The sequence below is a fragment of the Callorhinus ursinus genome, unplaced genomic scaffold (genome assembly GCF_003265705.2).
Source record: "Callorhinus ursinus isolate GAN/ISIS: 27379988/994484 unplaced genomic scaffold, GSC_fseal_2.0 scaffold1, whole genome shotgun sequence".
Lineage (NCBI taxonomy): Eukaryota > Metazoa > Chordata > Mammalia > Carnivora > Otariidae > Callorhinus > Callorhinus ursinus.
The window spans coordinates 4,903,502-4,925,121 of record NW_027397063.1 but is presented as its reverse complement, the minus strand read 5'-3'; the positions used below and the strand labels follow the sequence as shown (position 1 = coordinate 4,925,121).

At 50.5% G+C, this 21,620-nt stretch overlaps 1 protein-coding gene and 1 long non-coding RNA gene across 2 annotated transcripts in view; one reads left to right on the top strand and one right to left on the bottom strand.

The window, feature by feature from the left end:
* The window catches only part of URB1 (URB1 ribosome biogenesis homolog), a 64,816-nt gene that overhangs the window by 8,738 nt on the left and 34,458 nt on the right, over window positions 1-21,620 (bottom strand). The window contains exons 21-31 of the mRNA XM_025872135.2: window positions 20,844-21,023; window positions 18,599-19,454; window positions 17,280-17,481; window positions 16,419-16,608; window positions 14,287-14,345; window positions 12,525-12,718; window positions 11,756-11,866; window positions 11,408-11,471; window positions 9,532-9,703; window positions 8,986-9,088; window positions 317-477 (exon numbers count right to left, since the gene is read on the bottom strand). Coding sequence (XP_025727920.1) covers window positions 317-477; window positions 8,986-9,088; window positions 9,532-9,703; window positions 11,408-11,471; window positions 11,756-11,866; window positions 12,525-12,718; window positions 14,287-14,345; window positions 16,419-16,608; window positions 17,280-17,481; window positions 18,599-19,454; window positions 20,844-21,023 — 2,292 coding nt within the window. The remainder of the gene's footprint in view (window positions 1-316; window positions 478-8,985; window positions 9,089-9,531; window positions 9,704-11,407; window positions 11,472-11,755; window positions 11,867-12,524; window positions 12,719-14,286; window positions 14,346-16,418; window positions 16,609-17,279; window positions 17,482-18,598; window positions 19,455-20,843; window positions 21,024-21,620) is intronic.
* LOC112824352 (uncharacterized) lies at window positions 9,689-14,520 on the top strand. Its single transcript, XR_003208400.2, has 3 exons — window positions 9,689-9,839; window positions 13,898-13,918; window positions 14,101-14,520. It is a non-coding gene; the product is annotated as an uncharacterized lncRNA (long non-coding RNA).

Genomic DNA, 21,620 nt, shown 5'->3' with positions numbered 1-21,620 from the left:
ACCCGGGGGCACAGGCTTCTGGGGCTCGGTGTGTTCTGGGTAACAGCTGCCTTAACCACTGAGTTCAGACCAAAGAAACTGAACTGCTTTGCCACCCGACACACAGGAAGTGTTTGGAAGGCGAGAAGTTTCTCCATCTCCCCAAGGGTTGAGAGCCAGAGGCAATCTCTAGCATCACTGCCTAAAAGGGAACGGGCCTAGGTTCTTTATCAGAAGTCTCCTGTCAACATGCTTCTGTGTCCCCCAGAAATGCTGCTACCAGACCCAGTGGAAAGCCAGCTCCCGGAGGTCCGCCAGGACCCTCAGCCCCACTCACCTGAGACTGCTCTCGGAACCGTGCCCCCTCCAGCTGCGAATAGTAGGCCGCCAGCACATAGTAGGCCGCAGCTCGCATTTGGGGGTCATAGCTGCTGAGGGCCGTGACAGTTAGGCCCAGAGAATTGGAATCCAAAAATTTTCGACAATCCACCACAAATTCTACGGAAGTAAAATTCGGCATTAAATACACACACACGGAATGACCATGATGCCTGTGTAACACGGAGAATTAAATTTCCTTTTGCATTTTGCCAACATTAGCTATCAGCACACACGGAATGATCACGATGCTTGTGTAACATGGGGAATTAAATTTCCTTTTGCCAACATCAGTTAGGAGTGAGAGATACAAGAAATCCAAGTCTCTCCAGCTCCCTTTAACTTCTGGTGAAGTTGGATAAAAGCCTATCTTCCCTTGCATGGCAATAATCCATACCTGCAGCTTCTAAAATGCTCGTCGATCCCAACTGGGATTATTTCATTACTTCTCAGAAGTATTCAACGAGCCAGAGAACAACGGAGGTGCCATTCAGACCTGAGACATGAGATCCCAGCATGCTGGAGGCCTGGGGAACACGACCTGAGACATGAGATCCCAGCATGCTGGAGGCCTGGGGAACACGACCTGAGACATGAGATCCCAGCATGCTGGAGGCCTGGGGAAGACGACTGGGGAGCTGGCAGAGAAAGCCAACTCCCCGCTTCTACCCTGTTTGGCCCACAGCATCTGAATTCCTAGCCACAAACACCACTAAGGAAACTATGAAAGACAGGGAAGCTGGAAAATTCAGCCAGTGCAAACCTGTCTGACCTGGCCCATCAATTTTTTTTTTATTTTTTAAAGATTTTATTAATTATTTGACAGAGAGACAGAGAGAGAGAGAGCACAAGCAGGGGGAGCAGCAGGGAGAGGGAGAGGGAGAAGCAGGCTCCCCGCTGAGCAGGGAGACTGACGCAGGGCTCCATCCCAGGACCCTGAGATCATGACCTGAGCAGATGCTCAACTGATTGAGCCACCCAGGCGCCCCTGGCCCATCAATTTTATGGAGGATTAACTTATATCCATTCTTCAAACAATCTCACAGAAGAGCGACTCACCAAGCCTGAGCAAAAGCTAGAGTCTAAAGAACTTGCTATCTGATATCCATCTGTCACCCGCGAGGTTGTAAAAACTCACAACCACTTCAGGAAATGACGTGACCAAGAGAAGGTCAGATAGATAAGGGGACCCACCTGACCACAACTTAAAAAGCCTGATCACCAATAAAAAAATTCAGGACACTTTAAATCCTCTTAGATAAAGACCTAGGCCTTTTTACAACATAAATACTGTCACAAATCGTAAGATGAAAACTGTGAAGTCAAGTCTTAGAAAAGGGACAGGTCACTGTGTTTAAAAAGGGTGAAGCAGCAAGTCTGGTCATGGTAATCACCCGTGCAGACGTTCTTTAGACCGAGTGACTGGTGAGCTGGTTGAATTAGGAACCAAACACAAACCAGTGGAAGGGACGACCCCAAGTGCGTCATCTTGGAATATGCTATCGATAAAAGAAATACCACCAATATTGTTTTTAAAAAGTCAAACTCTTTTTCTTCCCTCCTGCTAAAGTTAGACTTTTAAAAGGATAATTTTGGCCATTAAAAAAAAACCTGAGAATAAATAATAAGAAGAAAAATTGTAATAATCAGATACTCCTCTGTCATCCGAATAGCTCCACAGGCACATAATAGTCTCCAAATGGGTGGCTGCCCAAGAGCATAGAAATCTCTTTAAACCATAAAGTTTCCTTCTCCCTCAGAAGAAGCGGAGCTCCCTAGACCTTCCACCAGCATCTCGCCTGAAGGGCGACCAGTGGTAGGGCAGATGCATCCACACAGTTTCCTTCCTCTTTCTCAACGTTGATACCCTCTCCAAGAATAACCAGGATTTCCACTTCTGGCCAAGAGTGTGGCAGAAACCTGATTTACCTGTCCACCTGATACAACTAAAAAAACTAGAAATGAAACAAGGTTTTTCAAGACATTGGGCATGAGGCAACGAATGACAGCAATCTCCAAGAGAGAAAACAAACAAGATGCACCTTCTGATCGTCCCAGCTCGAAGCCCGGAGATTTTCTAGGCCAGGGCACAGGGAGGGCAAGCCCAGGCACAGACTGGAGAACTCAGGAGTTGTGCAGACAAAGCGCACAGCTGGGAGGCCAAGGTGGCCAGAGTTCACACAGGAGAGTCCCAGAGAAGACAGCTCCACTCCGAGAGCGCCAGGGTCTTCAGCGGAGTGCCACTCGGCAAGAGTGCATGAGGCAGCTACCTGAGGCTGACGAACAGGGCCAACCCCAGGATCGCGCCTGCCTGGAAACAGTTCCTGTCTCCCCACCGGCCAGGGCGAAATCCTCACAGTTCACAGGGAAAGAGCAGATTGCTCAGAAGGATTTAACGTCAGCTGTGGGGCAAAGTTCGTCCCAGACTAAAACGCTGCTTTGGGGCCATCTAACAGAGATTCAAAGCAAGACTGGAAGGATCAAACCATTTCTAAGGAGCTCAGATGTGTCCTAGAGCAGTGCTCAAGAACATTCACAGGGATATAAAAATATCCAGCACCCAACAAGGTAAAATTCATGTCTGGTTTACAATAAAAAATTACCAGACATTCCAACAAGCAGGAACATAGCCCATTGGAAGAGAAGAATCCACCCTGTGAAAATGACTCAGATATGACAAAGGTAACAGAACCAGGATTCTGTCGTAACTACTACAACTGTATTCTACATGTTCAAGAACTAGAGGAAACCCTGAGTATGTTAAATGGACATACAGAAGCTGTAAAAACTCAAACCAAGGTTCCAGAGATGAAAAATAAAATGTCTGAGATGAAAAATGCACTGGAGGGTATTATTGGCAGAGTAGACGTTTTAGACAGAGAGATCAGTGAACTCTAAGCCAGCAACAGAAATGATCCAAACTGAAACACACAGAGAAAAAAAAATTAAAACCGGAAGACAACATTAGTGAGCTGTGGGACAATTATCGAGCAGGCTAATGTATGTGTAATGAGGGTCCCTAAAACGTTTGAAGAAATAATGGCCAAAACTTCTCCAAATTTGACAAGCACTATAAACCTACAGAGCCAAGAAGCTCAACGAACATCCCAAATACAAGGAACATAAAGTAACTTACAATAAAGCACATTGTAATTAAACTGCTTAAACCAATGATAAAAAAAAAAATCTTCAAAGCAATCACACAACATACAGAGAAACAAAAGTAAGAATGACAGATTTCTTTCTTCTTCTTCTTTTTAATTTAGAGTAGGCTCCATGCTGGGCATGGAGCCCAACACAGGGCTTGAACTCATGACCCTGAGATCAAGAGCTGAGCTGAGATCCAACCGTCGGATGCTCAACCGAGCCATTCTGGTGGCCTGGTGGTAGATTCCTTACTACAAACAATGCAATCCAAAATCAGGTGGCAACATCTCTCAAGTACAGTAAGAAACAAAAACAAAAACCTGTCAGCCTAGAATTTTATACCCCATGAAAACCTTTCAAAAGTTAAGCCTTTTTTTCCTGTAACAAAGTTAAAAAGAACTGATCAGCAGATGTGAACTACAAGAATTCTTAAAGGAAGTATTTGAGGCAGAAGGAAAATGGCAGAAGATGGAAACCTGGGTCTACACAGAGGAATTAAGAGAACCAGAAATGGTAACTGTAAGATGGTGAATAGAAGATATTTAAATCTCCTTAAAAGGTAACTGACAATTTGAAGCAAAAACAACATATTGTGGGTTTTACCGTATACAGCAGTAAAATCTCTGGTAAGAACAGCATAGAAAGCCAGGAGGGGCAGAAATGGATCAATACTGTTGTAAGGTGCTTCTACTATCCATGAAGTGGTATAACCTCACTTGAAGGGGAACTGCAATAAATTGAAGGTGAGTACTATAAACCCTAAAGCAACACATACAGGCACTGTAGCTAAAAACCAACAAAGAAAATAAAACAGAATCAGATCAATAATCACATTAAATGTAAATGGTGTACACATTCCAATTAAAAGGGAGAGATGGTCAGACTGGATTTAAAAAAGGCAAAACCCAAGTACATCTGTCAACAGAAAACCATTGTTAATATCCAGATGCAAATTAAAAGGATGATAAAAGAATAATCTTGGGCTCCAACAGCGTACAGACTAAATTTCCTCATTTCTAACAAGTGACAAGTTTTGATGAAAAGGGGGGGGAACCCCAAAAGCTTTAAAAAAGCACCCAACTGTGGGATAACACTGTTCTGGAAAAGATGAGATGTGTTAAGATACACCTACATACCTACACACTGAACACACGGAAATGGAACATATTTGGGAAAGAGAACAGTTTAAACATTTAATATTACACTCGCTTTAAAAACAGCTAGTACTCAGCTGGCTAGGGTATTTTTAGTAATCACTGACATTCTCTAAGACAAATGGATTTTCCACGTGTCCCTGAGGAAAAGTCCATTTCATGTCTGTGGTCATCTACTACTCTCTGAAGTCTTTGCTGTGTCACCCTGCAGGAAAAGCGCTGCCTTGGGGTGCGGAAAGTGTAAGAGGCTATCAAAACATAGTTATAAACACGACTCTGTTTCGGGAACCTCGTAAATCGCAACTTGGCCTTCTGATAACACATCTGAACCAGCACAGTGATCAAGGATTAAAATAAAAAGCACCCCATGTCTTATGGGCTTCAGTGGGAGTACAACTGTGCCCCAGAGCCCCAGGAGCTCCTCTTCATGCCTCCTCCTCTACCCCTTCCTTGGGGGCAGCCTGGCAGGGGACGACTGAGGAGTCCGCGGGGCCCGTGTCTCCGTGGTCTGGGGACGAGGCTCACAGAACTGCATGCTGGCCTCTCTGTTCTGCGATGTTTGTGAGAGGTGAGCTGAAGAGAGCCGCCCAGTTCTGCGGAGGACAAGAATTCGCTGTGGAAAAAGCATTTGTCACTGCCACGGCTAAGATCCTGTTTCTCAGCCCAGGACTCAGAGTAGGGAAGCAGTGAGGTTAGGAAAATAGGCTCCCATGTTCCGCGAAGGCTGAAATGGAGCAGTGAGACTAGAGTTTCTCTGAAGTCTGGCAGCCACACTTAAAAACTAATCATCTGCCCAATTTAGGATTTTTTTTTTTAAAGATTTTATTTATTAATGTGACAGAGAGAGCGAGCGAGAGCAGGAACACCAGCAGGGGGAGTGGGAGAGGGAGAAGCAGGCTTCCCGCCGAGCAGGGAGCCCGATGCGGGGCTCGATCCCAGGACCCTGGGATCATGACGTGAGCCGAAGGCAGACGCCCAACGACTGAGCCACCCAGGCGCCCTGCCCAATTTAGGACTGCAAGATGTTAGCAACACAGGGGCCTGGGGGCCACTGCAGGGAGTAAGAACACTGTCGAGAACCTCTGCTCCACACACAGGACGAAGGAACCTCACAAACACAACGTGGGGTACATGGAGCTGAGACGAAAGGACACATACGGCATGGTACCATTCACATCAAGTTCAAATACAGGGCCCTGGCTCCTGCTGGGCAGGAAGGGGCACTGCCTAGGAAGGGGCCTGCAGAGCCGCCCATTACGTGCTGCTCCTCGATCCAGCTGGTGCTTTCACCAAAACTCCCACCACACACATATGATGTGTGGTCATTTCTATTTACCACGCTTCAGTAAAAATTCACTTAAGACATTCTTCATGCTTACTTTCCCACCAAGGGCAGAATCAAAAGGAAAAATACATGTTAAAAATAATATGAAAAATAAATTCATGATTTAATTCCACAACAATAAACCTAGCCTACACTGGCCATATGCTGTTCACAGATTTCTGTTCTGTTCAACTTACCATTTTACTGCTAGAAATTTCCCTCTCCCTACAAACTGCTTTGCTTCCTTTTATCAGACAACAAAATTTATTTAAAACATGATGCTTCCACTTTTTGTTCTGGATGACAAGTATACCCGAGCAAAATTTAATGACCTAGTTTTTCTTGTCTGCTTCTTTTCTTTTAATTTTTGTATTTATATCTTTATCCACCTCTCTGCTTTTTAAAATTGTCTAACTTTACCATGAAAGATTTTACTGTAATTTGTATTTTAAGCCACCACAAATCCTTTTTAGGGGTACACAGGTTTTGCAAATTTTCCTACACGTACCATGCCTATAAAACTTAAAATAGGCTGTATTTGGAGACTTCCCTACTAAAAGACCATTTACGAGTTACCTCTCTTCAGAGAAGGCCTCCCACTGTCCTCCCCATCCAAAAACGGCAGCATTCAAGATCCTGAGAACAACACTGTGTCCTAATTTTAGTATTTTTTTTATTAGTGTTTTCCAAGCCTTTGCCTTCTGTCTCTTAAAAGCTCTCTTAAGAGCCTGAGCAACGGACTAAATGATTTGTTATAATCCCCTCAAGTTACCTCATATTTTCAGACTATGGAAAATCTATTTTCGTGTTTGATGAGAAACAGACCTCGCCAGGGCTGAAGGCAGGGGGAAGGAGGAGAGCGTCCGGGCCGCACACAGTCCCTGTGTCTCTGTTAGGCTACTGGGAAGTCCCCTGTTAGGGGTCAGTGAAGATCTCTGCCTGCCGTTGCAGTGATCGGACGCTGGTATGAAATGCCCCTGCTCTCTGGCAAATGAAATCTAGCTCGGCCACAGAACACCAAGGTCACGGAGGCCGGGGAGCCCCAGCAACCTCAGGGGCCACCAGTGAGAAACCTCTGAGACCGGCCCTGTCATCTTGTTAAGAGAGGCAGTGGTGGAGGGTCAGCAAGTCTGTTTGCACGCAGGAGCACTGGAGCATAAAAGGACAACTCTAAGTTGAAAAGGGGACAAAACAGCACGAAAAAGGAGACACGGTCTCCCAGTGCACCTAAATCCATGCGGCCGTTAAGTCCAGTAGGAAGGAGCCTGGGGGTCCTGCAGGCAGCATGCTGGCCACACCAAAGGCCAGAGCTGCAGAACATGCGCCTCCCCCCACCCCCCACACCTGCCCCCGGTGCCTTCCATGTAGGCCTGACCAGAGCCATGACAGGCCATGAAGGAGCAAGCCGGGCCCAGGAGCACTTGTGAGGAACAGCTAACACAGGTCCCCGCCAGGAGGAAACGACAGTCAGTTTCACCGCACACTCTCTGGTACCACCTGAATTTTGAACTGTGAATATATCATCATCTAATGTTAAACACTTAAATTAGATGTTTAATTCTAGGAAGATGGAGTCGACATATTTTCTCTACGTCTACTAGTAAACACAACTGAAAAATCCCGGACAGGTGTAAGAAGACTCTGAAAGGCAGAAAGGAAGCTGACCAGCCGGGGGGGCCTCAGGGCAGTTCCCTGCGTTTTCTTTCTGCTCCTGGTGTCCTAGACTCTGAGCTGAAGAAGGCAGCGGCCCAGAAAACCAAGAGGCACAGACAAAGCCTGAACAAAAGCCTTGCTCTCTCTAGTCTCTAGATGAAAGACTAGAAAAGGAGCAGCTTAGTAAGACAGAAAATGTGGACAGTAACTGCTCCGCTCCAGCCGAACCCCTCAGAGAAAGCCACGGCCCTGCTCCGACCCACCCCAGCCAAGGCGCGGTGTGGAGCCTGCTGTGGAACCCAAGTCCCCTGCTGCGGTGGCGTCCACCAGACAAGGCCGAGAGGGGGGTGGCGGGCAGGAACCAGAGGCCTCTCCTGCTCCTGAGATCAGAGGAGGCCTCCTCATCAGGGGAGGCCCCGTGAGGAGCAGTCATGGGCCACTCCTGCCTCTCCCAGCCAAGAGTATCAGTACGGGTGTGAGCCACAGAAGGGAGAAGTGACCGGCTGGACTTGCTCAAAATGAAAAACTCAGGCCCTGTGAAAGACTCTGTCACCAGGATGACAAGATAAGCCACAGACTGGGAGAAAATATTTGCAAACCGCATATCCAACAAAGGATGAGCATCTAGACTATATAAAGACCCCTCCAAACTCAACAGTGAAAAAAAAAAAAATCCCGTTAGAAAATGGGCAAAAGACATGCCTGACATTTCAATGAAGAGGACACACAGATGGCAAATGAACCTCAAGACATTCGACGACATTAGCCATCAGGAAAACGCAAATGAAAACCACATGAGATATGACACGCCTACCGCTGACACAATGCCACAATCCAACAGAACTGCCGCAACAGACTCGCCGTGGGAATCGGCCATCAGTCCTCAACAGTGCGTACGTGTGCGTGCTTGTGTTCGGTCTCCGCCCTACATTCTCACAACTCACAAACACGCCCACCCTCTGGCTATTCGACACTTAAACTCAAAATTACACTTAACCCAACAAAAAGTCAACCTCGGCAGGCTCTCCCTCGTTTTCAAGGATAAAATCTGGTGGCATTTGATCACTATCTAATGGGAATTCAGAAAAGGCTCTTGCCATTGAGAATTAGGAAAACATCAAGGATGAAGGGACACTCCCAGATTTTAAAATTATAATTTTTTTTTTAATCACTGTATATTCAAAACATTCACTGTTACTCTTCTGAAAAATCACTGAAATAAAAAGGTGGGAAGGTGGATGAAGATTTTTAGAATAAGAAACAAGCCTTCCGTTATCATGGTGGTAATTCCCACAAGAAAGCTGACTGCATCCGGGCCCTGAGCCCCGCCCCACAGAAGGCTGCGGTTACCTGGCCTGGTCAGTTCACTGAAGAGATGCAGGAGAAAGCAGGGGTCATAAAGGCCATCGAGATCCACTGTGCGCCGGTCTTTAAAGATCAGTTCCTGTGCATCCTGAAAAAGCCCGAAACAAACAGAAATGTGTGGTCTGGCCACATAAATGTGGTAACATGTGAGTGCTTAGCCACTAATCTATAGGGTTCCAATGATTTTGAATATTCAAAAGCATAAGAAAACAGCACTTCTAACATGAAATGGAGATCTTTGGGATCTGCTTCAAACTAGTCTTTTTTGGGGAGGGGGGGTTATGAAAGAAACAAGCACGGCTGGTGTTGATAATTGCTGCAGCTGAGTGACAGGTGTGGGGGGCCCTGTCTTGCTACCTCCATATGTAGTTGGAATTGTACTTAACAAGATGTTAACAAACCGCAAGAAAAACAGCGCTTGTGTTTTGCAGTATGCTCTAGTTGAGGCTGCCAACAGAATCCTCTGAGGGTCGAGCAGAGCACGCACTGCTGCTGGGAGTGCTCCCTAGTGGCTCCCCTGGGCCCCCGCACCTCGGGGGGCAGCAGCCTCCGGTTCTGCGGGAAGTGAAGGATGGTCTTCATCATGCGGTCCCGATCCAGCAGGCGGAGGACGTCCCCGACACTCGGCTGTTGCCACAGCGACTTGCCCAGGCTCCGGCATGTCTTGTGATGCTCCACCGCCGCCGGGCCCCACAGCAGCACTCTAGAGCCGGATGGGGGAGAGCAGACAGGTCACTGGGCCCCACCGGAACAGAGTGCATGACGGGGGACAATGACCGTCACAGGCAGCGTGGCCGAGCAGCCAGCACTCGCCAGCCGCTGTCTGGAGCACGTGACAGGTGTTCTATCATTTGGTCCCCATCCTAACAAAGGGGGAGGGGGCGCTGGCAGAGATGCTAGCAGTGACGAGGGTGGGTGACAGTGTGGGGGGATGATGACACCTACTTGGAGCTTCCGATGTGCCACTTACTTTTAAGCCCTTCACGTCTACTAATTCACCGTTATCTGTATTTTGTATCCGTGTACCAACCCTGTCACGTAGGTACTATTATTATCCCCATTTTACGAATGGGGGACGAGGCACAGGGAGGGTTAAGAAAGTTGCTCAGCTGGTCACTTGCCCAGCCGGTAAGTGGCAGAGCTGGAATGTAAAACTGGGAGGTCTGGCTCCATAGGCCAGTCGCTGCGCCACAGCAGGAGAATCCTGGCTGCTCGGTGATGCTTCCTTCCGGTTCACAGGCGGCCATGAGCACAGCAGCTCTGCCGCAACAGCCTTCTGACTGTCCCTGCCTCGAGTCTACCATGTCAACGCCTCTGTTATGCGCCACCAACACCCAGTGAAGCCGCCCCAAGCCTCCCCTTCCTCCTACTTTTCTCCCCACTACCTCCCACCCACCTCCCCACTAGTGGAGGGTGCTCCCTGAGAGCCGGGCTCTGAGGGGGACTCCTTCTCTGCCCCAAAACGTCTGTCAGCTCCCTGTCTCCTAGATGGAAATGATTAATATTCCAGTCTGACACCTAAAATCCTTACCAACCAGTCTATCTGGCCTTCCCACCACCTTTTCCCTACACATATCTTGTGATGCACATAAGCTGACCTGCTCACCATTCTCAGAAATGGACTTTTCCAACAGCTGGGAGTTGGTGACACTGTTCCCTCCATGTGGTGTCCCCAGGCTCCTCCACTGACCCTCACCTCCATCAAATCCCTCCAGTGCCAACCTGGTCACGAAGCATTCCCTGCCTCCCCTTTGGGAGAGGGTACTCTCATGTGCTCCCCTAACAGCTGGGTTACACCACCAAAGGCCAATTAGAAAGAGTTACATTTGCAATCATCTGATTCCCTTAACAGACAGCAAGACTGGGTGTTATGCCTCTAGGTATTCCCAACAGCGCTGGGCCCAGCACCTCGTCAAACAGCAAGCGCTCAATGAACATCTATTTAATTAAATACTTCTAAACTGAACTCCAAATACACACTCATTTCTGGGCACATCAGCAGGAGTCATTCAAGTTCAAAAATAAATTACCTTCTTTAGGAGGCTGTTCCCTGGGGGGGGGCGGGGGGGGGGACAGGCAAGCAGCTGACATACTGGACACATCCATCAAGTGGGCGCCATTTAGTGGTGTGAGATCTGTCCACTGAATGTCCACAGGGTTCCCATGTGGGCCCCAAACTCAGGCCTCCTCCTTCAGGGATGAATATGGACCATCCTTAGAGCATGAGGCCAAGCCTTCCACAGGAGCTGGTGTGTGACCTAGGGGAGCTCCATTCAGCCTACCCTCTCCCCGAGAATCAAAAAGGTATGAGAGAAAACCTGGGGAGCTTGCTGTGCAGAACATATTCCCTCAATCTCTGGATAGCACCTTCAAAGACCGCTGCTCACACCGCCAGGCCCAACCTCACCTGAAGTTCACGAGGCTGAGGTCGTTCTGTTCATACGCCCGGAGGAGAAGTAAAATCTTCTGGTCTAGAAATCAAATCAAGGTCCAGTTAGAAAGCTGAACCCCTCACATGCTCCTTCCACCCTGTCACACCACCTGGTCTCACGCTCCCTGGTCACACTGCCTGCCTGGTGCCCTCACACTCCCTGGTCACACAGCCCGGTCCCCTCACACTCCCTGGTCACACTGCCTGCCTGGTGCCCTCACACTCCCTGGTCACACAGCCCGGTCCCCTCACGCTCCCCAGTCATATCGCCTGCCCGGTCCACTCACAGCCCCTGGCCATACCACCCAGCCCCCACACCCTTACCTAGGACGCTGAGAGTGGCACCATAGGCCCCAAGGAGCACGGCAAAGTGGCTGCTTTCACAGACAGAGGGACACATCTTCACCACCACCGACATCAGATCCACCAGTGCTTCTAGAAGGAAACGACACTGAAATGCACAGCAGTGCAGGCGGTTGTGCACACAAGAATAAAAGTAGAGGAGGAAGCATTTCAGGGAACATTTAAATGCTTGAAATATCCTCCTCTGAACAGTATTAGTCTCTGGACTGTGCCTTGTCCCTCTTTTTCCTTTTTTAAATGAGGCATTTCTTCACCACCGTCTCTCTCCCCCTGGCTTTGGCAAGGCTGTCATTGCTCTCTTCACTCCCTCTCCCACATTTTAAGCCACCAAAGATTTTAACACCTACGCATTCTCTTCTGTGATTATGTTAGCAAAGTCTCTATATACCTACTCCTGCCTAAATAAATGGTGGGGCCTTTGTGATTTTCCTACCACCCACACCAGGAACTCAGGGGACGGCTGTCTCCAATCCGGCAGTTGATTACAGACCGACCCCATGGGGATTTCTACTGGCTTGAGCATGTTCATTCTGTCTCTAGGCAGAGCGTGGCTTCAAGAGGATAGGACCCTTCAGACTCTCTCCCCTGCCGCTTGGCCCAAAGTCTGAGGAAACACTTCCTGGGCTTGGATTTGACAGAAACAAAACATCCCAATGCCATTTTGGTAATGCCTCCTTAGCTCTGAAAACGCATCGGTGCTAAACCTCAGTGCGCAGCTAGCGAGGGGCACCTTTTACTTGATTGTCCAGGTTTTCCTCTTCTTCAGACTTTAGTAGAGTTGGCAAAAACAGAGAATGCTGCGTGAGCATCATGTGGACCACTGGGAGCTGGATGAGCTTCGCGCACATGGAGTTTTCAGGAAGATACAGGCGCTGTATGGCAGCATGGAGGGCCTTTAAAAATGCATGGTCCTGATACCGAAATCTAGGAGGCAAGAATCAAAGGGGGAAAGAACTTCACAGAGGGGAGTTTTATTTTGCAGGAGACAACAAAAAAACCTTTCTCTTGGCATTTTCTTAAGAAAAATTTCTAACACACCACAAAGATGAAAATTTTACAGTGCATACCCGTCTACCCATGTCGATCCCACTACTATCACTGCAGGACACTCGCTTTATCACACACCTAGCCATCCACCCATGGCAGGGGGCATTTCTGAAAACAGGGAGGGGATGCATTTATTTTCCTGCGGTGCGAACACCAAACGAACTTCCTGTTCGGTTAAAGTGCCAGGAGGCAGAACAGCTGAGCCTGAATCAAGATACCACTCACTGCTCAGCCCGCCCTGCCATGTCAGCCTGCCCGCTTCCTTGCGTCCGGCTACTGAGAACTCCTATCCAGGGGTTCAGAGGCCTTCTCGGCCTTCAATCCCTCAGAACCCACTGAAGGGATGAAAGCATCCTGCTCTGGAACAAAGCAGCTTTTCAGTCATATGTGACTAACCTTAAGAATCACTTAGCATACAATGGGCATTCTAGAAATACAAATTAACCGAAGCCTGAAAGAAATGTCACTACTTCATGATGGCGATCCAAGGCCATCATTGATCTGTGACCCACCTTCACATCTTTCTCTTCTCTTGGGCCAAGTAAAGATCTTTCTGTTTTAAGTCGGTGACTAATCAGGGAAGTGAAAATTAGAGGCACGACGACAAACAGTTTCATGACTACCTGATTGCTGAGAACTGAAGAGTCTGACCCTATCAAGTGCGAGTGAGGATGTGGGGAAAAGACGTGCTAGGTGAGCTCAGAAACTTTGGAGAGCAAGCTAAAAATCTAGTAAAAGTGAAGCTGTGGCCACACTCCCTGCCAGCGAGCGCCCATCCCTGAGAAAACCTGGCACGAGGCACGAAGGGGCGTGCAGCCTTCACTGCAGGCATGGGAGGGAGGGAGGGAGGAAGATGTCCACCAGCGGGTGAGGTGGGGGCTGAAAACAGAATCATACCCCCCACCCCCGCAGCAAAAACAAATGGGCTGAGATCTAAGTGTATCAGCATGGGTAACTCGAAAACACTTGAGTGCAAAAAAAAAAAAAAAGACACATAAGATGATACATTTGTATAGAAAGTGAAGCCAACTAATATACTGTCATTACTATTTAGAGACATGCTGGCGTGCAACCAAGGTAGGAAAACACCCATGGCGACCACGAAGCCGGCCCCTCAGGGGAGTGATGTTTGGGGGGGGGGGGGTGGGGGGGGGGAGATCGGGACAAACACAAGAAACTGCCGGCACTTATTCGATCGGGGCACTGCCGTCGTATTCTCTGCATGCTCTGGTTTCTTAAAAATATTTCATTTTTTAAAGGCCGCTTCTGTCATCGTCATGTCAGTGGGTAAATCGTCCAGCCTCTGTGGCACCCCACACCCCGTCATCCGTGAACCGGGAGCGGCCCATGTTCCGCAGACGCCGGGCTAACGAGCGACCATGCAGGCTTGGCGTCGCACACTCACGCCCTTACTCAATCACCCCGAGAGACCAAAACGGACTCACTTGAGTCCAGTCTTCACAAATTTCTGCCAATCACCAGGATCAACTTCATTAAGGGAATTCTGTGAATAAAAGCAAGAAATATTCAGGGGACATCTTCAATTAATTTAAAGCACAGAATACAGAACTTAAATTAGAGCCGTTCAGTAAACACGGAATACAGTGAGTGACCTAAGGAGTCCACAGAAGCACGCAGTTGTTTCTTTCTTTTATTTTTTAAATTGTTTTATTATTCCTGCTAGTAGCTGTCATTTTATTAGCATGTCTATGATCACCAAATGAGCAGAAAAACACTCCCTATTAGTCCTGTTACCTATCCCTCTGTCCACCACTTCAGAGGTGCTCTTGGCCTGCATCACGCACAGGGCCAGCCACTCAGGCCTTCAACACAGGACAGCACCTCTCCCCAGCGGAAGACCTTTGCACCACCAGCAGGGCCGATGCTGGTCCACAATCACTGATGTAGAGAAAATCTCCAAATACAGCGCTAAGTTAAATCAGAGGGGTGGGTGCTCTGGAGGAAAGGGAACTTCCTGGGATGATAAAAATCTCTGATGGGAGTGTGGGCACAAGGATATAAGTGCATTTGTCAACACTAAACTCCGCACTTAAGAGCCCATATTTACACACACGCACACACGCGCGCGCGCGCACACACACACACACACACACACACACACACACACACCAAGAGCCTGTATTTCACAACATGAAAATTACTCCTCAGTTCAAAGGGTTGGTGAGGTGGGCTCAGAGTGGGCGGCTGCGTGTGCGCGGGGGCAGGGGGCACAGGGGAACTCTGTACTGTCTGCTCAGCTCTGCTGTGAACCCCAAACCTAGAAACAGTGCATCTATGAAAGAGGGAAAAAGAAGAGAGAGAATGGGAGGCAGGGGAGGGGGAAGGCAAATCCCTGAGAAGAGCACAGCCTGCCCTCAGTCATCGAGCTGGCCTGCTGGATGAGGGGCTGACGACAGGGTCACACAGGAAGGGCCACTGTCACCAGTGGCGGGTGAGCCCAGCACCCTCCTCTACGCTCAGCTCTCCCTAGGTCTCGGGGATGTTCCTCGTGCCCCCTAGTTCTGCCATGTTTGGGCTCCTAGGTACTCTGAATGCACAAACCTGTAACACAATGATTTAAGGCTGAGATACAGGTTAAAAAGTCTCCTGATACAACATAAGCACACTGCTTCATCTATAACCTACGAATCCATTTATCACACAACTGTCACCTAGGGTTATTTTCCTGAGGAGTATTTTTTAAATTTTGGGTCCAGAGTTTAAACACAAGTCACAGACCCTATGAGTTTTAACGCAATTTTACATCACGGACTGAGGAATAACTCCTATCCTTCAGGATGTTATTCCCGAGCAAAAATAATTTTATAATGACCAAAAATAGGTGAGTATTTCCAAATTTTATGACAGCTCTAGGCTCACAGTGGCAAGAAGCTCCGTGAACCCCAAGCATAAGAATCTTAAATAAAACTACTCTAAGGCACATCATGATCACGTTGCTTCAAACAACGTAAAGAAAAAAAGATCCTAAGGCAGGGGAACAAAGGTAAGAATGACAAACTTCTTATCGAGAACAATGTATGCCAGAAGACAGGAAAGCAATGACGTTTGACAATGCTCACAGGAAAGAAAAGCCTGGAATGAAACTTCCCAACTCATTCTGAGGGCTATGTTACCTGATCCTAAAACCAAAAAACAACAGACTGCTAGAAAATGAAATTATAAACAGATATCCCACATGCACACAGATGGAAAAATTCTTAATAAAATACTAGCACATCAAATCCAACGATACGGAAAAACTGTAATACATTGTAATCAAGCAGGTGTATCCCAGGAACGTAAAGTTAAACCATCAAAAATCAATTAATGTAAGTCATCTTATTAACAGACTAAACAAAAAAGCCAAAACCATAAACCATTTCAGGAGAAGCAAAAATGCTCTTGACAAAATCCCACATCCATTCTTGGAAGGCGGCGGCGGCGCATCGTCTCGGGGCAGACTCGGCCCTGCTCATCTCCCACTACTTCTGTGCGCACATCTGTGAACTCTGGTCTGTCTATTCCACTCTGATTTCAGAGTGTAATCAGGCTCTCTAAGGAAAGGAAAGACACCTACCAGCAGCTCACTAAATCTCAGCAGCATCTGCCTCTCCTGATCCCGGGTATCGTCACGGTCGTCTTGCTGGCCACCACGGAAAGACACGATCAGCCATTTCACACAGGACTCCAACAGAGTCCTCCTCCAGGCATGCAGCTCTCCGGCCGACCCTTCCAACACTGCAGACACAGAGTCGGCCACGCTCCAACTGCACAGGAGACAGAAGGCACAGAGTCAGGGGGATGGCCTAAACCCCTCCAGCTTAAGCGTAACTCCCATTACAATGGGCCACCTGGGACAGATGCTCTGAGTCCCATTCCCCCACAGCACCTAAGCACCAGAGTCCACGGCTGCCCTGGACTCCTTGGTCCAGCGTCACAGATACACCAGCAGTTTTACAATTACCAGAAACAATACTACTGCACCAGAAAAAAAAGATACATTGTCCAGACTTTGCCTAAATCAGGCTATCTCAGTGTCAGTACTACTGACATGTTGGGCCAGATTATTCTTTCTTGGCGGGGGGGGCAGTGCTATGCATAGTAAGATATTTAGCAGCACCCCTGGCCTCTACCCTCTAGAAGCCAGAAGTGACAACCCCCCTCCACTGCGTTGTGACAATAAAAAAATGTCAGATGTGGCCAACTGTCCCCTGGAGGGGGCAAAATCACCCCCGGTTGAGAACCGCTGCTCTCAGGGCATCAGACCCAGCCATCCACTCATGGAGACGTGCTCGCTCCAGGCAGGATGGCTAGAAGCAGACTTCCTGTAGGAGGTGCCTTCTCACGACTGGCATGAAAGCAGTGCGGCAACTTCCCACTAGTTTCTAAAAACTACAAGGAAAAGTGAAGTGGGGAGGGGAACGTAAGCCTTCACCACCTCTCGCGCGTGCCCGGAGTCCGAAGCAAGCCGGGCAAATGGTCCATGAGGACCGCAAGCTCCTTGGGTCTTGCAAACGGGACCAGCTGGGCCAGGACCTCCTGATGCAGCCCGGACGCTGGGGGCCCGTCCGTGCTGAGAAGCCTGGCCTGCAGCCGTTTCCACAGGGCCTTCTTCAAGACGGGAATGACAGCAGAGGACACTAGGCAGAGACAAAAAGGAGAAATGGTCACACACCGCAGCATGCTGGGGCCCGCACACACCAGCTCACAGAGCCCACGGCTAACTTTTAGGAATTTTGTGACTGGGCGAGGTCACACTCGTAGCTTGAGGTCGGCCAGGGCAGGAGCACAGATGCCACGGAGATTGGCAAATGCAAGGGCCAGTTTGTTAAAGGCTGACCAGCATGCCACTGGTTACCTCTCGTCGGTCAACCCTCCGACACCGGGCCCTGAGTGTAAGCCTAGCTCGAAGCTGGTCGTAGGACTGTGAGGACCCAAGTTCTGGACTCGCTCGGGGTTCCTGCCTCGAAGGCACGGGAGTTGGGGAGGTACACCAAGAATCACTGACTAGAGGGGGCGCCTGGGTGGCTCAGTCAGTTAAGTGTCCAACTGTTGGTTTCAGCTCAGGTCTTGATCTCATGGGTTGTGAGATCGAGCCCTATGTCAGGCTCCCTACTCAGCATGGAGTCTGCTTGAGATTCTCTCCCTCTCTCTCTGCCCCTCCCACGCGTTCTCTAAAATAAATAAATAAATCTTAAAAAAAAAAAATCACTGACTAGAAGGAGGCTCCCTATCACTGGTACAAAGTCATGACACACTGAGGGAAAGCAGGAAGTGAACAATCATTCATACACACGATAAAAAGAAATTAAAGCATATTTCAGGTGAGCAAAAAGTGCCCTGGACCTGAAACCCTACAGGTGGAGAGGGCTGGGCCCAAGCTGCCTTGACTCAGCGTCACTCACTGACACTTCTTCTGCTGGGGACAATGGGCTGGGACAAAGGGCGGTCACCCCGAATGCCTCCCTTGCCCCGGTGCTGACCCTTCCTCGACCCAGCCCTCCCCAGCTTCCTGCGGGGGGGGGGGCGGCGGGGGTGGACGGGAACGTGGGGCAGCACCTCAACCCACGGCCAAGCCCCGAGACAGGGGAGGGCTGGGAGTGCGAATCTCTCCTCTTTCTCGATCTCCAGAGCTCGGTCAGTGGCTGGAGGACAGCCAGAACTTAGCCCATACCCCAACTGTGGGAGTTCCCGGTTAGACCTCCTCAGCCCTCTGACTTAACACCCCCAGCTGCCTGAAGCCACCAGCTGCTGTACCTCCCGCCGGGCATGCGCAGGGGCCCCGTGTCCTGGTCTGGAGGTACGTGTGGAGGAGAGGGAGCAAGTCATCCAGGTGCTCCTGGAGGCAGAGCCCTGTGCCGGGCTGCCCACACCACAGCTCGAACCACAGGAGGTGGGTGCAGCTCAGCCGCAGGAGCAGGGCGGCGATGCCGAGGGCCACCTGCGTCCGCCGGGCCAGGCAGTAGTCGAGCAGGTCCACCCCGACCACAGGGGCCAGCGCTGGCTCTCTCTGCAGAGTGTGGAGGAATACGGCATCCAGCTCGTCCACGGCCAATGTGGGGAGCAAAGCCCCCAGGCCTTTCACAAACTCGGAGGCCCAAAGGAGCTCACTGCTCTGCAGCTGGTCCTGGGGGCTGCTGGTCAACAGCTGGACCAGGGTCTTGCCAAGAGCGTTCAGGTGTCTCTCCTTCCCGGGAGACTTCGTGGGCCACTGGGCCACCAGCTGGGCCTCAGGCAGGCTCAGCAGGGCCAGGGTGACCTCTCGGAGTTGGGCGCCCTCCATGTAGGGATGCAGTCCCTGCAGGGCCTCCAGTTGCGGCAGGGTCTTTGGTGGTGACGTGGCCGAGCCAGTCCTCCTGTTTCGCAACTCCTTCAACACGCTCTGAGTGATGGCCTCCAAGTACCTGGCCAGGAGGCCCCGCTGACCAGTGCTCTGGAGGACCGGGGCGCTAGCCACCAGCAGCTGTAGGACCCCCGCGCTGAGGTGGGCTGCCAGGAGTTTCACGAGGACAGGGCTGAGGGTGTGCGGAGGGAGGGCCTGTTGCTCCAGGGCCAGGTACCAGCCCTCCAGTGTGGGGTGTCGGAGGATGGCCAGGAGCACCTCCTCCAGCGTCTGAAACAGGGTGACAAGGCACAGACCTCACACAGGGCCCAGCGCCAGCAGGAAGTAGGACGGAGGGCAGGCAACGGCCTTCCTAAGCCATGCCATCCGCAAGGCCCACAGCACCCCAACCCAAGCCCGGTCAAAGCTGTGACCCGACTGCGGTGCACTGCCCCCGCTCCCCGCCCGCCGGGCAACTGTGACAGCTGAACCATGACTGCGCCAGTGCCCCACCCACACCGGCAGGTGTCTGACAAATTCAGACTGAACGGACTGACTGTACAGCAGAACTGCTCTCCAGCAGGGGATGGGCTATGCAGAAATGCCCAAATGTGGTGAAGACCAATCATCTGGCTCCTGCTTAGCAGCCCTGCCCTCCAACATCAACCTGACCGAGGGACGCAGGGATCCCTGGAGCAGCAGGATCACAGCATGGGAGGCCCAGCATCTGGGAACCACCGGTGGGTGGGGATCAAGCTGCTGCGCGAGCCGGTGGAGCTGGAACCGAAGGTTAACGTGCGGGCAGAGGTTGAGCCTTGAGTGACCCCCGGGGAACTAGCTCTGACCCAACACCGTGTTCAAACCGCCGGGCAGAAAGCGGCTGAGCACCCTTGTTGGATTAGAGAATAACCTATTCCAGTCGTTCTCAGCAGCCGTGCAGAACACAATTCCTAGCCCACAAAGTGACCCCGGGCCCTGGGCCCGGGAATACGTTCTCTTCCTCATTCGCTCAACAGGGAAGGAAACAGGAGTCCGTCACACCTTCCAATGGACCTCTGCCCATTAAAAACAGAGAAGCGTGGTTACGTTTAGCGCTGCCTTGCCCCGTCAAACAACTACTAGGTGGTGGTCCTGCACCTACAGACACCTTCCAGAAAGTCAACCTGGAGATCAGAGGAAGGAGGCCGTCCATGAAGAGCGTGACTGCTTCCCGAACCCAGTAAAACAGGTAAAATGGCAGATGGTGAGAGAAAGATGCACCCTAGCCCCAAGTCAACAGTGGCTTCGAGGTCCCCAGCAGGGGAGAGGTAAGCTCACGCTGTGGAGCTACCGGGCCAGCCGCACCCACCGCCCAGCCTTCGTTCAACACGGGCTGCAACAGCTCAAAAGGAAAACGTTCCCAGTTCTCAAGATGCTCACGTCACCTGGTGTAAGAGAAACCGCTCGCAGGTAAGGCAACTAGAAAGCTACACGCCCACATTATACCATGCTTATCTGTAGATGCAGGGGTCAGGGGTTGGGGGGAGGTTCAGTGTCCCCTTTACAGTGTTCTGCATTTCCTTATTTACCTGCAACGAACACGTCCTCGTGTTGGATCAGAAGCAGAAGGAAAGCCAGGGTCCGAGCCTTGACAGGAAAAGGTTAACAGGAAGGAGACCCACGGAAGAATGGCAGCGGTACCTTGTCATTGGCCAGCTCCAGCGAGGCCAAGGACTCCATGTCCAAAAAGAGGTCAGATTCGGCCTGGGCGGCCTCGCGTTTCTGCTGGTTCTGCGCATCCAGCTGCACACAGTGGATGACCAGGCGCCTGAGGAGGTCCAGAAGGAGCTGCAGGAGGGCAGGCCCTGCACTTCGGCCCAGCTGCAAGGACAAGAGCCGCACGACTGCTCAGAGGCCGGGGGGGGGGGGCCCCCTCACAGTCGCCACGACCGGGACTACCGTGTCTCTCCACAACCAGAAGGGGCCACGTTACCAGAAACAAGGACTGAGGAGGGCAACAGGCTAGAGTGGCAACTCCTTGTAAAACACCGAGAACCTCAAAGTCCTTTCTCAGTAAGATGTGCCCCTTAAATCTCAATGAAGTATGCAGGTTTATCTTGACCACGTTGAGGGAAACCCAAACTAAAACTCCGTAAACCACACCAGAACAGAAAGCTCACCAATGAATGACAAAATTACAACTTATGCAAGACTGTGGGTCTGGCAGAGCACTGACCCAGTCTGCCGTGTGAAGGACCCTGGCCCGACTGGCGGCTGCCCTAGCAGCAGGGTCAGCCACGTCGGCTCCTGGTCTGCAGGGGTCTGCAGCTGCTGAGGGGTACAGATTCTGCGACGGGTACAGAAGCCTGCAGAAACTGGGTGCCGAACCCACCTCTGCACGTCTGCTCCAGGGAGGAGAAGGAGCCCAGCAGAGAGGGACAGGCAGTGAACTAGCAGCCCAGGCTCCCCAGCTGGGGA